Source organism: Heliangelus exortis, chromosome 4 (genome assembly GCF_036169615.1).
Source record: "Heliangelus exortis chromosome 4, bHelExo1.hap1, whole genome shotgun sequence".
Lineage (NCBI taxonomy): Eukaryota > Metazoa > Chordata > Aves > Apodiformes > Trochilidae > Heliangelus > Heliangelus exortis.
Window position 1 is genome coordinate 26,226,497 of NC_092425.1, and position 18,218 is coordinate 26,244,714.

The 18,218-nt window shown below is 35.4% G+C and overlaps 1 protein-coding gene across 13 annotated transcripts in view; it reads right to left on the reverse strand.

Annotated features, from left to right (window-relative positions):
* Window positions 1–18,218, reverse strand: part of EXOC1 (exocyst complex component 1) — a 29,582-nt gene that overhangs the window by 10,968 nt on the left and 396 nt on the right. For 5 of the 13 annotated variants that reach the window (XM_071743491.1, XM_071743490.1, XM_071743493.1 and 2 more), the window contains exons 2-12: window positions 14,409–14,542; window positions 13,477–13,607; window positions 11,311–11,470; window positions 10,418–10,438; window positions 9,479–9,666; window positions 8,317–8,544; window positions 7,764–7,896; window positions 7,485–7,594; window positions 6,927–6,980; window positions 2,662–2,811; window positions 1,179–1,284 (exon numbers count right to left, since the gene is read on the reverse strand). In XM_071743491.1, coding sequence (XP_071599592.1) covers window positions 1,179–1,284; window positions 2,662–2,811; window positions 6,927–6,980; window positions 7,485–7,594; window positions 7,764–7,896; window positions 8,317–8,544; window positions 9,479–9,666; window positions 10,418–10,438; window positions 11,311–11,470; window positions 13,477–13,607; window positions 14,409–14,532 — 1,405 coding nt within the window. In that variant the 5' untranslated portion in view covers window positions 14,533–14,542. The remainder of the gene's footprint in view (window positions 1–1,178; window positions 1,285–2,661; window positions 2,812–6,926; window positions 6,981–7,484; window positions 7,595–7,763; window positions 7,897–8,316; window positions 8,545–9,478; window positions 9,667–10,417; window positions 10,439–11,310; window positions 11,471–13,476; window positions 13,608–14,408; window positions 14,543–18,218) is intronic. The other 8 variants (XM_071743499.1, XM_071743496.1, XM_071743495.1 and 5 more) reach the window with 3 other exon arrangements.

The window sequence follows — 18,218 nt, forward strand, 5'->3', positions numbered from 1 at the left end:
AAGCCTTCTCTTTACATTTATGAAGAACCCTTTTCTCCAAAATGCCTGATGACTTCAAAACCTTTATAGAAGTCAAGAAATGCTACCCAAAACTGTCTCCTCACAAAGGCAAATCACAAAAAGAATGCTAGGATGAAGTGTTTAGGATGCTTTACAAATCGGTTCATATTGGGATAAAGTATTTTGTTCGTGAAAAAAATCTTTAAGGTACATGCATTTAACTGCTGTGACCATGTCTAGTTAGGGCACCATTTCCTCTCCATATCCAACAGCTTCCCAAAAGTTATCTTTCCAGTTTCTCCCTCCCTCAACCAAGCTTCACCACACTCCTGATTGCTTCTTTTCATTACTTTTTTCTGTTCTCTACCATCAAACTTCAAAGCACAAGTTCAGGACCCAAAATAGGCTTGGCAGAACTGAGTAGTTGAAGTTGCACATAATTTCTGAATTTAGAATTTGGAAACCGGTGAAGTGTGGGAAATATTTATATTCTAAACTAGTTTTGAAACTGCACTTTTTAAAGTATATAAATACACCTATATCATTGTTACTTTCTCAGCAATCAGTTTTGGGTTTTTTTAAAACCATATTCACATTAGGCTATTTAATCCTAGCAGCAATACATAACCCCCCTTAAACACAAAGAACTACAAGTTAACAGAGTATGATTTCTACCTCAGACTAGAATTTACTCAGGTAACCTACTGAAAACACAATGAAATAAAAAGGTTTCCTTAGTCAGAATTAGCATTAAAACTAGATTCCTCGAAATCCAACCTCAAAAACATTAAAAACAGAAAAAACAGCAGAAGGAACACACGCTTGTGCTGCCCAAGCTTTCTGTAATTACAAGAGTTGATTTTTCATATTTGTTCTAGTAATAAAGCAGGATAGTTCAAGTAACAAATATGGTTGGCAGTTTGTTAGAAGTTGAGTGCAATTTTGAAAATCTGAGAAATACCATATTTTATCCTTCTATATTGACTCATTTCACAAGACTGCAGTGATGCTACTTTGGTCTTGTGGAAGTCAGAAGTATTACCAACCATATTTTTCATCCCACTTGCCAAAACAAAACAACTTGACACCATTATAAAATCATCCACAGGAACTGTAATGAGTATTTTACAAGTAAACAGTAAAATTCAAAGCAAGATACAGCCATCCTGGAAGCTTACCAAACTTTTTCCCTTCTCTGGTTGTGCCTGTCATCTTGATCTTGGCAACCTCAAAGAAATCTTTTATTTCCCTTTCATATAACCGTGATAAATAATCCATATAATTCTTAAAAGAAAAATAAAAGTTAGTTATCAGGTATAATATATTGATTTTGTTCTATTACAGTTAAGTAGATCATAAAAACAAGCAAAATGGCAAGTACCTAAGTTCTACTAAACAAACTGTTTTGGTCTATATATGTATTTATATATTTATACAGTATGCACAAAACAAAAATATATTCATTATACTTAAAGCAGGTTATATTAATTTTCCTACTAAGTTCATTAAGCAAACAGAAACTGATATTTCTCCTCCATAAGGAAAGATACACAGTGTGGGACATACAAATAGTGCTGAAGCATCATAGAATTCAATTAAAGGGTAGAATGGAGAGCACTCAGCACCATTCTCTGTAGCCTCTTTTACTAGAGATGTTCCAAATAGGGTACCATTCCTACTCATCTGCTTGAATACATTACATTACCTTACTACTATTCTCTCAAAGAAAACCAAAGACCAGAAAACTTCGTGAGGCACAATTCCATGTGCACAAAATAATAAGCTCAAATTCTAAAAAGAGGCACAACAACTGAAATAAGTTTGAATATTATCTGGTTTGTTTAGATTTATAGTACAAAGGTTATAGCAACATTTTATTTATGGACAAGGAACACCCAAGAATCTTTTCTCCTATGTTCTTCAAAATTTTATTACTTAGCACACATAATACATAAATATTTAAGTCTCAAATATTTCTTTTAGAAGATCAGAAAAATGTCAACCATTCATTGATGGTTTGCCTTCCAGTGAAAGCACAAAGAGCAACTATTCCAAAGAGTAATTTAAATCTTGCAGTTGAGTTTTTAAGAATGACTCTTTAATCAAAGCCTTGCTCTGTGAGGACTAAGTTTCCTTGACTTCTATCCAAACCTTGTCTATACTTCTGTAGTCATTTTTTCACTCTATGTCACTTCTGAAAAAGACAGCTAAAAGCTACACCTACACAAAGACAAAATGCTTCCATTAAATGTCCTTTACAAGAGACCACTCAAGTTTTCTATATTTTGAAGTGCAAAGAAGGTCTACTGAAATAGATGTCACATAGGCAATAATCATGCCAACAGGAAAATAGCTTCATTATTTTTTCTTAGTAGACTGTAAAACAACAAACTGGTTTTAAATAGATGTTAATATCTTACAATACTTCAGAAAGGAGACATAGAATCTTGGGGGAAAAAAGACAGGATACCACAAATACCAACAAAAAAAACAAACAAGAAGTTTCCTATTCCAAAGACCAGCAAGGAAAGTGGAGCATTGAATTAAACTTAATACAACGGAATATTAAAAGGACTTGCACATAAGCACAGGCAATTCTTTTGACTCTCAAGAATAGCAGATTATGCACATTCTCTAGCACCACCTGAGCACTTCACATACCTTAGTTAGTCCTTCATATTTTCCATAATCTGTGTTCTTGAGCCACTCCATGAGTTTAGCATACCGAAGTAAGTCTCTGTGGAATGGATGGTGATTGGGTAATGTCAATTCAACAGAGTGCTGGGCAAGAGTAGAGCTCTGATCGTGACCCTTGGTAAGAGAAAGTATTAAAGTAAATCTGGAAACAGATGTACTAAAAGTTTACTGAAAACTTAAAACAAAGCAAGCATTCCATTCAGACAAACAGAAAAGCATCAAAATATCTTGCAGAGAAGCAAAGTCCAAAAACACAGATTGAAAAGATGCATAAATTAACACAAACACTGAGATGCTACAGCTGTGGCAGGTAAACATCTTAGTAAGCTTGTTCACTGCAAGGCTCTTGCTGTTTACCACACTTTGCCTTCAGGGTGAGTATTATTTTGAAAAAGAACGCAAGCTACACCTGAAGTGAAGTGAGAAGTGTTCAACTGTTTCAAAAAATTTTTATGACATTATTACACTATTTCCCTAAACAAAAAAAAAATGTTCATAGCCATTACTTTTAAAAAATGTTCTCATATACCCCAAGGCATTTCATGTCCCCAGTGATAGGTGCTAGTTCCCTAGGTTCCCTAGGTGCTAGTGATGAGCTTTATGCTGTGCCTCTGAAAATCTGAACCAACCAACTTTAGTCTACTTTGGCTAGGCCTTGGTCAAGTATTAAAAACATCACAAACAACAAACATTCTCTCTCCCTCCACACAAAACAGACAGACACACACACACACACACACACACACACACACTCTCAGTAAATATTTACTAGATTTCAACAGTTTACAACAAACAGCATAAACCAATCCATTTAACAGCAAACTACTAAATTCATGCTCCTCCTTTTCTCTGGCTTATCTCCTGAATAACACAGTACCCTTTAAGTGAAGATCACATCATATTGCTTGAACAACATATAGTTTAGCTTCTTTAAGCTTTCACTTGCTTAAACTCACAAGCTTCCTCAGCAATTCAGGAAGCAAGCAAGGTAGCACCACAATTCAGTCATGTAACACAACATAAAATCATTAGCCCTGGGTTTGTGGAAGGGAAGAAGGGACTTTATTTCAAAATGGCTTTAACATTTTCTATAAAGCCATCTTTACCAGACTTGCAATAAATATAGGAATAGAATTTAAGTATAGTTTGTACCATGGCATCACAAAAGGATTGTCCTAACTGCTGTACAATTCCTGTGGCACACATGTGAGTGATCTATGTAGGTCACTCAATGTAGTCCCTGACACAGGAAGCATTCTTCAACATTTCCACCTTGGATATGACAAGTTGGCAGAATATAAGCTCTTAAATTTAGAAGCTGCCTTTGCATTCATTCAACTTGAGACAGAAGTCAGTTTGAATCACAGAGACAAAACTAAAGCAATTTTGGCTCAGTCCTCTCTATTATATTAGGTACAAAACAGTTCAAGTCTTTGGTTAAAAAAAAAAGCCTTAAAAGTTTCTACAATACATTCACAAATATTTCTTTTAAAAAATTACAATATGAACCTTGATATTATTTCTAAAAATCTAACCTTTACTAGGAAATACTTCTGAATAAAGCTGGAATTCCTTTATTTATGCAACAGGAACATGCACTTTAGGTCATGTTATCTTAACTACATAAACTGAGACACAAATGGCCCAAAGAAACAAGTCCTGGACAACTTCATTCACTTATTCTTCATAGACAATCGGGAACAGTCAAGCTGTTATCTTCCTCCTAAAACTAATCTTGTAGTCTGACTCCAAGAAAGAGCAAACTTTGTTAAGTGTAATTATTGCAACACATACTTTGGAATTGGAATCCAGCCAGCATTTGCCTCACAGCTGCAAATGTGATTACTCAGATCATACTCAATACTGTGTACCCTTCTGGGCATACCTATAGCAAACATTTTCATCAGATTTTCGATATGGTTTTATAAAACCTAAATATAGAAAACCACTTACAAGTATGCAAAAATCCTGCAGCATGTATTTTAATGTTTGTTATAGTTTAAAACAATTTACCTGGTAAATGTTTTCACAGATTTCTTCAACTAAGTCCAAAGGGTAGCTCATATTAACTAGGAAATACTCAGCTATCCAAAGTTTTATTGCTTCTCTCATTTAACAATTTCACTCACATCCCTTTATTAGACAAATTTTTCTTTTTGTTTAGAAGTTGCATTCTTCATAAAGCTAGACAACAAATCCCACCCCCACCCCCCAAGAGAAATTTCTCACTCCAACTTTTCCACAGGACTAATCATTCTGGTCGTCCTAAGTTATGTCCTGTTCAAGTCTGCTCTAAAACACTACGGGGCTTCTATGTCTACCTTCTCCATCTACGTAACAGGCTTCTTTTCACTACATATACATTTATACTAACTGTAACTAAATGGTACTGTTGATTTGTTATTCAACTATTTCAGACTTTCAAAGCTTCAAACTATTTCATGTGTCAAAGGCAGAAATCCCAGAGCTGCCTTTTAATTGACTGTTGAACCTGGTTGTTAAAAAGAAAATAATCTTTAAAGTTACAGACACTCAGTAAGGTTAATCAAATATTATTAGGATGCAATAAAGACAACTACATTTACTGTTAGTAATAGTTACTGCAAATAGCTTTTAACAATGCATTGAACAGCAATGCAAAGTTGCATTTCTGTTTAAAATTTAATTTTTTTCTCATTTCTATATAAGAGATTTGTTTGCTTTAAAAAACAATAACAAACAAAAAAGCAACCACCACAAAAAAAAAAAAAAAAAAAAGCACCTGATTTCATACCTCTGGGGTAATATATTTAGGCTGAACTGTTAATGCAACTTTTGTTCTTTGCCTAGTGAGTTCCAAATCAGATTATGTCTTGCTTGTATTAGCAGCTGCCTAGACACCATCATCTTTTCACTTGTCTTAATTTAGAAATCTTTGTCTGCCTTATTTTTTTCTGAAGTCCTTTAGTTTACTTTTTAAAAGAACATTCTAAACAAATAATGCAACTTTTTAGATATTAATGGTAACAAAATATTCCAGTTAGACTTTTCAGAAACATGGGACTATGAAATTGCTATGCTCTTAAGACTAAGAGAAGATAGTCATTTTAGTATGGTAACACAAAAATCTGTTATAACTACAACATTTGAACCTGTACCTAAAAATAAAGTATACAAATTTTTCTTTGCATTTGCAGCAAGTAAAAAGGCTTGGCAGAGGCTCATCTCTTGCAGTTGATGAACTCTTCCTGCATAACCTTACATCAAGTTCATATTTTTTTTCTGCTGATTAATACCTCACAGCAGACCAAAACAATGGGTAAGGTTGTATGAAAGACAATGTAAGGTTCTTATAAGTACCAGAATTAAAAAAAAAAACAAAAAACACAAATCCATGTTATAATTGCGAATTGGTAATAGCATTCTTGATACAGTACTGAGAAGCTTCGTTAGACATATTTCATCTAATACACATAGAAGTAATAAGCTCCTAACCATTTTAAAAAATCATCAGAATAGGGTATCAGAAAAGGCATGCTGTTAAACAGACTCCTTAATACCCAAGTCCAATATTCAAAACTTCCTTAACTCATTAACACAGGACTTGCACAGTGTAACTCCTACTCCTTCATTTGGAGGCCACAACACAGTCCGTCCTCAGTTTTTCAAAATATGAAAAGTAACAGGAGGAACATACCCTCTTAAAAATAGAAATTTAACATGTTGAAGAATTGAGATTCTTCTGTGAAGTGAAGAAAACAGAGGAAACACTTATCTTTGCCATAAAAAGCCATGCACTCTCAAATGCAATTTCCTATCCAATTATCCAGCATAACTTGATTACATTTTCTGCACACTAATACATAAAAGTGAAAACTTGTAAACCTTTTTATACATGTTAGTGCAAACTGATTCTTTTTTTTATTTACAAATATTACAATTTCATAGAACTGCAGTGTCTGTACAGTTGTACACATACTACAGTTTCCTGAAAATATTTTTCACACATACATGTCAGTCTGTCTCTTAGCAATTTCTGAAAATCACATCAGAGAAATGTTAGCTCCTAAACAGATAAACAAAGCTTGAGGGCTGATAAAAATAAGGGAAGCAAGAGGGGCATAATTCTAATGCTCTGCAACTGGTAAGGATAAATTTCTTCTTGTAAAGACAAAGATGCAGCTACTAGTTAGGTAAGTCAAGCTCAAAAAATTAGTTAGAAAAGCTTTTATCAAACCCAATGTACTCACTGGAACTGAAATAGAGTGGGACCTGCTATAGAGGTGAAGGAAGATCTTAGAAGACTAATTGGAGATAAAAAATACAGAAATTAAAAAAAAAAAAAAAATACCCTGATGCTTACAAAAGGCCTCCAGCTTTTTAGAAACAAGACTCAGGAAAATTTCATGTTAAGTTTGAAAAATCGAGGTTTAGAAATTTTACTTTGTAAGGCCTTTGAAGATCAGACCACAAGAACTGTCTGAAGTTCAGACCACAGCCTCTGACACCCTTAAAAAAAGTCAATTTTTTTTTTCTCCTCAATTACTTTAGCCTTACAGTTAAATAAATCTTTACATAGCACACAATTCAGATAGCAAACCCATTAAGAGAAGTGGGTTTTTTTAAATGTAAGAGGCTTCTGTAGGCAACTAAAGTTCAGTATGCTTAGTAATATGCCTGAATTGCCTCTAGCAGTCCATTTGTTTACCGATTACATCACAAACAAAGCCCCATTTTAGGTGGATTGTTTTCCTCCTCAGGAAAAGTTTGTAACTGAAAATTTAATATAAAAACCTAAGAAACACTACCTGCTGGACAAACACACTGTTCAGATGACTGGCAAGTCTCCGTGCAAATTGCTCACGCAAGTCACTAAACCGCTGCTGTTGCTGTTTCACTGCCTGAAGCATATCATGTCCTAAAAACAAAAAGAACTTCAAAGAGTACAAAATATACAGTAAAATATCATATGTAGGAACCAAATGAACCCGAGGTGAGAATTCTCTCTAGAGAAACAAAATCTGAGAGTAGTTGGTAAGGCACACACACACCTTTTGTGTCAGCCTATAGTGTAAGGAAGGCATTACCTGGACGAAGCGCTACGTTCATGCACTGCAGAAGGGCATCTGCTGCGTTAGTGCAGGCCTCAATGCCTCGAGAAGATGTCAGATCTCCCTCTTGAAGGGCTTTTATATGACCTTTAGCCAAATCCATGTGATTCTACAAAATAACAGACAATACTCTCATAGAATCACAGAATTATAGGACCACTTAGGTTGGCAAAGACCTTTAGGATCATCGAGTCCAACCATTAACCTAACACTGTCAAATCATCTGCTAAACCGTGTCCATAAGTGCCACTTCTTGTTTGCTGAATACCTCCAGGGAAAGTGAGTCAACCACTTCCCTGGGCAGCCTGTTCCACTGTTTCTCCATAAGCCAAAAACAGGTTAGTTTGTCATACCAAGAATGACAAATACAGTTCCATCATTATATAAGGTTACTGAAGTTAAAGCAAGAATAAAACAGAAAGATAAACTCATTATTTTAAATTAACCTCATATTTTAGAATCTTATAACTAAAATAAAATAATTTATACTTGGTATGAACAACTATAGTAAACACAATAAAATGCTTACCACTAAAAACTCAATCTCTGTCAGCAGCTTCCCATTATTTGTGTTGCTCAGATGGATGAGGTGGTTGCTTTCTGAAATTTGATCCATTTGCTCTTTTACACTCTGAAGCATTTCTTCATAACTGCTCAGCTTTAGCTCAATCTGGTCAACTTCCTTTAGAGCTTCATCCAGCAACTTCATCAAGATATTCACCTGTTTCTCTGAGGCCATAATTGACTGGATATTTGCCTATACAGAAAATTAAGCCACAACATTTTAAGATGTATTTTTATATCACAAAAGCATTCTGATCTCCCCTGTCTTCATTAGTGTCTAGTAAATGCTTTCTAAAACTCTTGATAAAAGAAATGAAATAATATAAGCTTGTAGTACTTCTCATTTGAAGTATTACTGAACACAGCAGTCCCTCAGTCTGCAACACCTCCTTATTTCATGCAGAGAAGATATAAAACAAACTTTGCTCAACTTCTTAGAACTGAAGTATTGATCTGCACAAAAATAAAAAGAAAACAGGAATCCCCGTTGTACTGAAACATTTTTAATTCCAGAAAAACAGCTTAGGTGAGAAGATCATATTTTCTGTTGGTAGATCAGCTATGTTTATGATAACAGCCACTTTCAAAATATAAGTGAAACATACAACTTGATAATTTGAGGTTGCTGACTTTGCTTAAGACTGTGTCCCCTTAAGTTTTCTAAGCTACCTGTAGAATGCTGGATTATTTAAAAAGCAAAATAGCAAGCAATATACTACAGTTACAGTAACACACAGCCAAATATTACAATGTTACCAGACTAAGACAGTTTCCTAGTTACACTGAGAGCAGCATTTCAGGCATAAGAGTTCATATCTGTGGACATCTCTCTCTCTTTCTTTGCACCCCTGCCTTCATGAAATGTATATGCAGACTGCCTCCTTTTTTTTCTTAGCTACTAATTTGAAAGCCTGTAACTAAACCCAGAAGGACTGGAAGGTAAAGATCAAAGCTAAAGATCTTTAAAATCTAAGAGACAGGATGTAGCTCTACTTAGGAGCAGATACACATTTATATTTAAATATGCAGCAATCATATTAGCTACCTTTTCAAAGAATGCTCCATAGTCACTACCAATGAACACAGTTCAACATGCTAGCACACTGTATGTTGGAAGAAATGGTTACCCCATCCAGCACTTGTAGCTCTCTTGACAACTTCTCTGCAAAGGCTTCAGCATTAGAAATAGCACATTCACACCCTTCCATCATGATTTCAATATCCTGTTCCTCTCTTGCATTTAGCTCCTGGTATTCATCCACAGCCTCTTCATCACCTCCTGCTACACTTTGATTCTCACCACTTGGAACTGATTCTTATGCAGAGAAGGGAAATAAAATGTGTTATCAAGTGCAGAAAGTCAAAGCATTTTAACAGAAATTAAGAATATTCCAGTATCTTTAAATCCATTAAACAACTTTCATAACAAGCACATGCTACCTACATACACTTTTTGCAAGTCTCACTCTTCTAGGGGCTTCATTAAGATTTCCAGAACTGGATCCTAAGAGTGATATTTCCCAAATTGTGCAACATAAGCAAAATACAAATAGCCACTTCCTCTACTGCATGTACAGATGAACATATTCTCACTTAATTCACCTCTCACACTGGTAATCAACATCAGAATATATTACAGTGTTACAATAGACTTGTTTGCAGAAGATCAGTAGAAGCAGAGTCTTTTGGTAGACAGAGCATAAAGGATGATTTAAAAATATATTATTGAAGAAAAAAAAATCTTTATGCGTGAGAGAAGTTTCACAGCAGGAAAGCCAGTAGTGAAGTAGGTGAAAATTATATAACAATGTTTTCATTAACTATGATTTCTGATGGCAGTGCTTACTTAATTCAACTAAGTATTCAAAGGCTAACATGATTTTAAGTTAACTTTACAGTCTACATTCCAGCAAGAAAGCGTTTAGGACATTTAAAACATCTCTTATCTGTAGCAACTTCCCAAACTATGCAAAGCGCTAGTTCTTTTTTTTAAAAAAAAAGGAAAAAGCATATTATTTTAGAATAAATGCTTACAAAGCAGAATAAAGTAAAAAGGTGTTACGCACCTTCTGCAACTTTAGGCAGTTCTGAAGAATTAAAAGGTATGGAAAAGCAGAGGAAAGGAAGCAGAGAATGTTAGCTAGACAAGTATGAACAGTGTGTATATTTTTTAAGTGGCACTAAGTTTGAATGCTTTAATATTGCATGAAATTGAAAAGTTAGAGGTTGACTAAAGGCACATTTCAGTCAACACCAAAATACTGAAATGCTCTCCTCAATGTTTTTCATTTCTAATTCACCTGCTTCTGCACAAGCCAGTCAAGTATTTAACATCAACAGTTCAACCATTCTGAGAGATTAAACCTAAGATATGCTAACTCATCAGGCTTTCACTATTAAGGTGACTGTATTTAAATATTTAAGATGATTGTAAAAATATTTAATACAGCATGAACGAACAAGATACAAAACCTTTTTAGCAACTAAACAGTCATACAAACTGTGATAGGATCTAACAGAATTTAACAAATGCTTCACAGTTTATAAAATAGAGATTTCATATAAAACCTCATTTAACTACACCATACTACTGAAGTGTCAATTTTTATAGCATTTTTCTAATTGTGAGGAACTGAAAACGGGACTATAAGCAGACTTGTTACACATTTAGATAGACCAGATCTTGTAGGTAAATTTATTTTGTTAAAAAAACAGAATGTCTTTGAAGTACAATAAGCTTACAAATATTTAGATCCTAATTAATGAAGTAATCTGAGTAGGTTCTCAATTTTCTAAGAGAAAATCTGTTATCTAGTCACCTTCTTTATCTGAAGACTTAGAAAATCTAGAACAATAAAACTGAATAGGAAAAACACCAGGATTAGAATTAGTTTCTATAGTCTGTTTTACATCAGCAATTACTAAACTTTATGCTTAGCATATGGATGTAGAAATTTACCTTCCAAAAGCTGTGAACTGACATTAATAAAGTCAATTTTCTTTCTAAGATATCTCTGGTTGAGTTTCCAGATACATGAAATGAAGGTATTCTTTTCCACTGTGCTGCTTGCAACCCACTTGTACACCTTGTCAAAATGCAAGTCAAATTCAGGATTCTCCTGTAATAAATAAGATATGTTACAGGCTCAGCAGTCAAATGAGTTCCCTGAGCAGCAAAGACTGATTACTTATTTAATTCCTGAGATGACAGGATAAAAATGAAATTACACAAATCCCAAGCTGAAGCTGATACAGCAACACTGGCACCCAGATGCACATCCCCAATGGTGCTAAAACATAGAAAGTGAAAAACTAGAGTCCACACTTTGGAGACAGTATTCTGTCAAGCCAAATAAGGCAACAATAATGAATAACACAGAGATCTGTAAGTGTTTTAAGAAGCATTTGACAGCACTGTCTGTCCTCAGAATGCCTTGTGTAAGCCTTCTGAAACTAGAAATTGTAGCTGAAATTACTGACAACATACTGAACATATGACACAATTCAAGGAGACCTGGGGGAATAAGAAAGGAAAAAAATGATAAGAACTTTACATATCCTATAGATATGATAGTACTTAATAGCACTGAACTGAACAGACCACTTGGTATTTTAACAGTAAAAAAAAATACTACCAAAAATTTCAACCTGACTTACTGCCTTACAAGAATATTGCTATGCTAACAACTGAACACAGAACTTTCCTGTCTACAGCCACTTAAGAACCCAGTATGGCCTGTAATTGGCAACAGTCTGCTTAAATCATATTCCAAGCATTTTACAAGGTCCAGCCTTGTTATTGCCTCAAATATCTGTTAAGTTCTTACATAATAAAAACTTCTACTGCTACTACTTATTCCTTATATTCCTTGTATCTGTAGAAGCAGGTTGCACATAAAACTGCACACAGTGGGACATGGCATTTCCTGCAGTTATAAAAGCAGTTCTGTTTCTTTCTGTAGCATTTATTTCTATTTAAAATTAGCATAAGATTCTAAACAAAGAGTAGAATTACATAAAATTGAAGCTGTCTGACAACTAGTGCAGGAAAGGTCTGTTTTGAAAGAGTTGCACATGATTGCATATGGAAACCAGAACATCAGGCACCTGTCAGCTTTAATTCTATCTTTTTAATATGAGAGTTTGGAATTCAACGTTTGTTTTTTAAAAAGAAAACTTCAAAATTACTCTTTAGAGTAGCATATACATTACAGCATGTTCATGAAAACGGCTAACCAAAATCAGTTTTGCAAGAAAAAGCCCTGAAAGATGGTATAATTTTAAATGGAACCTCAACCTGAAAGAAGCAATTCTCCAACAGGGTATTTAAGAACAGCAAGGAAAATCCAAAAACCAGCCAACAAACACGTGGATAGTTGATATAACAAAACATATTTAACTTACATCTGAAGGGAGAAATAAAAGATCTTTTAACTTCAGGTATTCTGCACTATCCTTTCAAATCTCCAGTTAACAGAACATAAAACCAGACAAAGCCCACTGAAGGAATTTTCATTTCTGCCTACTTGTACGTCTTAGTTTATTATAACAAAGTTAAATAATCAAAACTAGGTTTATATTTTCTAAGGAAAAGGACATCCCCTCAGGACTGCATGTTTTCCAACAAATGGCCACTGTAACGAACTGGAGAACAGATAAGAGCTCACCTTCAAAAGCTTGTATGCTACTCTTAAGAATGATTTAAGTGTCCCAACATAAGACCTACATATAGTTCAATGCCATTAGTAAGAAGATCACCTTTTTTTGAAGTAGCACAAAGCTTTTACTAAATTTACATAAATGTTGAAACAAACAAAAATGTACTTTTCCTTAGCACACACACTGTACAGTCACTGAGAGACCACTGCAATAAATAGGGCAGATATTCAGAATACTGCTATTCAAGCATATCTAGACTACTCTTATTCACTTTACCAGGGCTATATGCTTGAAAAGCTGGAAGAAGATGCAGGTATTACCAGTACAGGAATGCATCATACCAATTCCTAGATAATGTGTTACCAATCTAAGCTTCAAGGCACTCAGTGTCAAGGAAGTTAACTTTAACTTGGAACCAGAAGAATGTTCTAAGCAGAGCACTCAACCAAAAAAAAGTTACACATACTTTAACAGCATCTTTGGCATCAACAACAGCAAGATCTCGAAGTGCCCATGCAGTCTGCCTTTTGTAGAAATCTCCCTTGTCAGATTTTTTCACTTTTACCACATTTACTTGCACCGGTCGTTCCGTTGTCACTATTAAATGAAGTAAGAGAGTAATTTCAAAACACACAAATTACTTTAACATCTGTTTCTGTTGCATTTCAAATTCTGAAATAAATATTATGACATCTCAAACCACAGATAATTTATCTGATTAAAGGAGACCCTTTGAAATATTCTCATCCACAATATCCACAGCTTAGTTTCAGTCAACCAGATACACATCTCTATATAGCTTGTGAAGTAATGAACCCAATTTACAGGTATTTCTTCGGTGCAGCAGACCTCAGACCATGGTCAAGTAACTGACAAAGCACAGAGGTATTTAGAGATTATAATCAGAATTGAAATATTTCCTGAGATTCTTCAATCAAAAAAGAAAAATTCTAGCAAGTTATTTAATTGTTAACCCAAAACACATGATTTTTTTTAAGAGACCATAATATAATACATACACACTCAAAGGAACATTAGAACTCAGTTCACTCATCATGCCCTTCCAGAGTCCTCTGCCTTGGACTCTAAACAGCACTCTTCATTGCATTTTATTTTGTGCTGATCAGCCTAATTAAGCACTATATAGAGCCTTCTTCAAAAGCACACCAGTCCAACACAAATATTTATTATTTCATTTCAAATTATACTGAGAGCTGGAACTAAAAGTACAGGTTTGTGTTTCTTTTTTTAATGGAAGCAACAATGAAAGAATAAGCTACAATTGATTTTTTCATTAAAAATGGAAAGCACCTGTTGTACAAGGGGCAAGAATAAATATTTTAAATGAAGCTAAGAGAAAGGCGAAGACAAGAAATATGGAATAGTATCACTATGTACCTGTGGCACACAGAAAGCAGTTTCTCTTCTTTTTGCCTGCTTTGCACACATTCACAATGCTCAACAAGCGTTCATCATTGGGAGTGAAAATATCCCTCTGTAAAGCATGCTTGATTGCAGTCATTTTCTCTCAGCTGAAAGAAGTCATAACAAAATCAGGCATATATTCAGAAACAAAATAGACCCAATCATTTACTTCAAGCAATTACAGTTTTTTTTTAATTAACTTTTAGTGGTAAGGTAATAAATCTTAATCTATACAAGCATGACAGATAGGTAGAAGACCAGCCCACTTCAGGAAAAAGTACAAGATAAAGCTTTCTATTTTACTCCATTAAACAACTGTAATTGTATCAACATTAAGATGATCCTGCGGCCCAGTTTAATGGGGAACATTCTTAGTAGTAAAGTAGAATGTGAGGTGTTAATAAAAAAGTTGAAATGGGAATAGAGAAAAAAAGAAAAGCCTAAGTAGTGGAATTTTAGAAGAGGTATGAATGCCACTGATCTGGTAAAAAAAAAAAAAAAATATCTTTGTGAAGACATGTGAACAAAAAAACCCCACAAAAATTTGACAGAATGGAGAAAGTGAAACTAAAGTCCCTACAGTGATGACCTGAAATGAAACAGAGTTCAAAATTCTTCAAATGTAAATAAAACCTTCAATTAAATTTTCAGGACTTTTTCATCAAACCAAGGTTATGCATTTGGCACACCAACTGGAAATAATGTTCCATTTATAGGGGAAAAATATGTCTCTGGGTTCCTGCTTTGCAGAAAGATTTCTGGAATACATTCTAGAATGGCTGATACAACATACTTTATCAGCCCACCACTCAGATGTCACAATTTTAAGTCCAACGTTAATACTTTTGAGTCTTAGTGTACCACATACACATCCTAACTCTCTTCTGGTAAAGGGAAAAATAATTCTTATTCAGGGTCAGTGCTCTTGGATGCTTCCTCACTCCCTCCTCAGTTGGTATCATAAGAAAAATTCTAAATAACAAATATCATGTTATGAGTGTATTCTTAAGCACACTGCTCATACAGCTTTCTTAAAGCAAAATAAGTACATCACATTCTATTTGGTGGCAATAAAAATCCCAAACCAACCAAACAAAAAAACCCAGCCTAGATCAGAGAGTCTTCCCAGGCTCATACCTCCATAAAAAACATTTGTGGTGGTTATCTGTTGAAATTCATAATTTCCTGTTCCTGGGGAACTACTAGAAACTTATTATTACCACACAAGTGGCACCACGTTTATAGCTTTATAGCTGAACTTCACCCAGCAAGTGGGCATTACATTTTTTTTTTTTTATTAATACAAACATAAGACATTGTAGGGGATCCATGTACTAAATTTAATATTTTTTCTTAAGTCAGATTTATCTTCTGGATGTTGAAGTATTTCACAAAAGTTTCCTTATAACAGAAAAGGTTCTGAAGACACAAGCTGGGCAGACACACACCTAAGGCAACAAATCTCTGTTTTAATGTTTTGCAAAGATCTGTTTCCCCACTTTTGTCAGCTATACTATTAAATGTAACAGACTGTTCTTCCTCTTTAACCTCAAATGAGGATCTGGCAGTTGTTATAGTAATGTTGAATAAAGAAATACATCTTTATAGCTGGTAGGAAGTTTGACTTCTAGGCTGTCTAGGTCTGAAAAGGCCACAACATAATAACACAATTATGCAAAGATAAGTCCATTAGGTTTTAATAGTTTGCTGCCTTTTCTGAGTTGCATGGAGTGGAACTCGGAAACAGAACACTTATTTTAATTATGGAGTTTCTTATCTAATAGAGGAAGTACATTTCAAAAAGAGAAACTGTGCGAGGAACAGCAAAAAATCAACAGGTTTCTTCCAGGACTCAAGCGATGACCTCAGACCCTATAACCAAATGCTAAAAAAGCCAGACTTTTGCTGAATGATAGTAAACAGACATTACTTATTCACTTTCATAGCCTCTAACAAGAAATCCAGCAGACTGAGCTTTACACCTGAGGTACACTGGCAGCTATAGCTTAATGCCAGTGACATAGCTGCACATCAAATCAGAGCCTTAGGCTGCATGAATGAGGTGCATCTCCAATTAACAGCAAAAGTACTTTCCTAACAACACCCAGAAGTCAACTTTCTAGTTTCCCCCCTCATTAAGAATAGGGTTTTCAGGTGATCTGGGAGAGGCAGAGGAACCTAAAAGGAGGTAGAGAGCAGGGACCCCACTTCAAGTAATCCACCTCTGCAGTAATAGCAGCAAGCAGTGGGAGAAAGTAAAGGGTGAGAGAAAGGGGTTGTAAGAAAAGAAACCTGTTCAGATTCATGGGATGTGTTAGCAACTTGTTTGTTTAAAAACATTCACTGAGAATTCCCATTTCCTTTGGCAGTGCCTTCAAGTAAGTATGCAACATGCTCAGAGGAAAGCATCTGTACTTCTAGCACTCTCATTGAGGATGAAGTATTTGCAGAGGTAAAATAACACCAGCGTTAAATTAATTGTGCTCCAAACAAGAATGAAATTCTATGGAAGTCACAAAACTCTGACATCAGCTTCCAAGAAATACTTCAGTATCATCACCTGGTTCCCTAGCAAACCATGGTCTAGTCCCCACCAGTTACTATAAATCCAGTGTGGGTGGAGATGGGACACCATCCAATACTCAAGCTTGCAAAGATCAATCGCATAAGGAATAATACAAAACTGAAACAAAAGCCCCACCAGGCTCCAGAAAATTAGAAATTGCCAATATTCACCTGATTCACAACAGTTCCTCATACTACATAGAGGTTCTAGGTAGACTAAAAAGAGAGTTTCAATGTTTTTATTTAAATACAGAAGCTCAAATATTGCTCTGAGCAAGGGCCATGAATGTATCAAGCTGGAATCAGTACTGACAAGTGTACTGAGCTCAGGACACCCATAAAAGTGCTGTTTATATAATACCCTTATAACAATGTCTAACAGCTTTCCTCCATCTTCATCAAATGCTGGGCCCAGCTTCTGCTTCCCAAATTGCATCAGGCTGTCATTCCTCTTACTCTTCAACAAGTACATAAGATGAACACACAAAGTACCACCAACCTGTTGTATTTCAGAAGTATCTCCTTTCCTTCCTGATTAGGATTTTACTTTCTGCTCAGAATCACAAGCTGACAGAGCTTACTAACTCTCCTATTTCAGTGATAGCACAAGTTGTCCAGGTTGTGCAGAAAACCCTTTCCCATAAAACAGAACACGCTAAACCTGCAATCGAATACTTGCTCTGACATAGAGTCCAACTTCTCTTACCAACAGAAGCCCCTTAGTCACAACCACCAAGACCTTCACAATACGCCAGGACAAAGGACACCACTAAGTTCCCCACATGTGACTCCTGCTGTCCCAAAGGAACACAGAATTAAGCACAAGGAGCTGATGACAAAGCTGCTTCCTCAGAAAAATGCTTCAAGAGAGCGAAGACCAAGCCAGTCTCTAATAAATCCCTTTAGATGTTGCTGTATGGATTGTTGGATTATTTTGGGTTTTTTCCCCAGTACTATCACAAAGTCTCAGCTCCATGAAATCTATCAGAGCTATCTCACCACAGACACGGCCTGCCCAGGAAATGAGGGGGAAGGAACCAACAGAACAGTTCGGAAGAGCTATCGAGTGAGCATTGCTGAGCCCCGCCACAGGAAAACATGTTTTCCACAGGAAAACACGCTACTGCTGCATCCCATCAGGCTACAACACGACCCGAGAGCGCAGCCCGACTGCAGCATCCCCGGGAACGTCCTCCACAGACAGGAGGCGACCAAGAG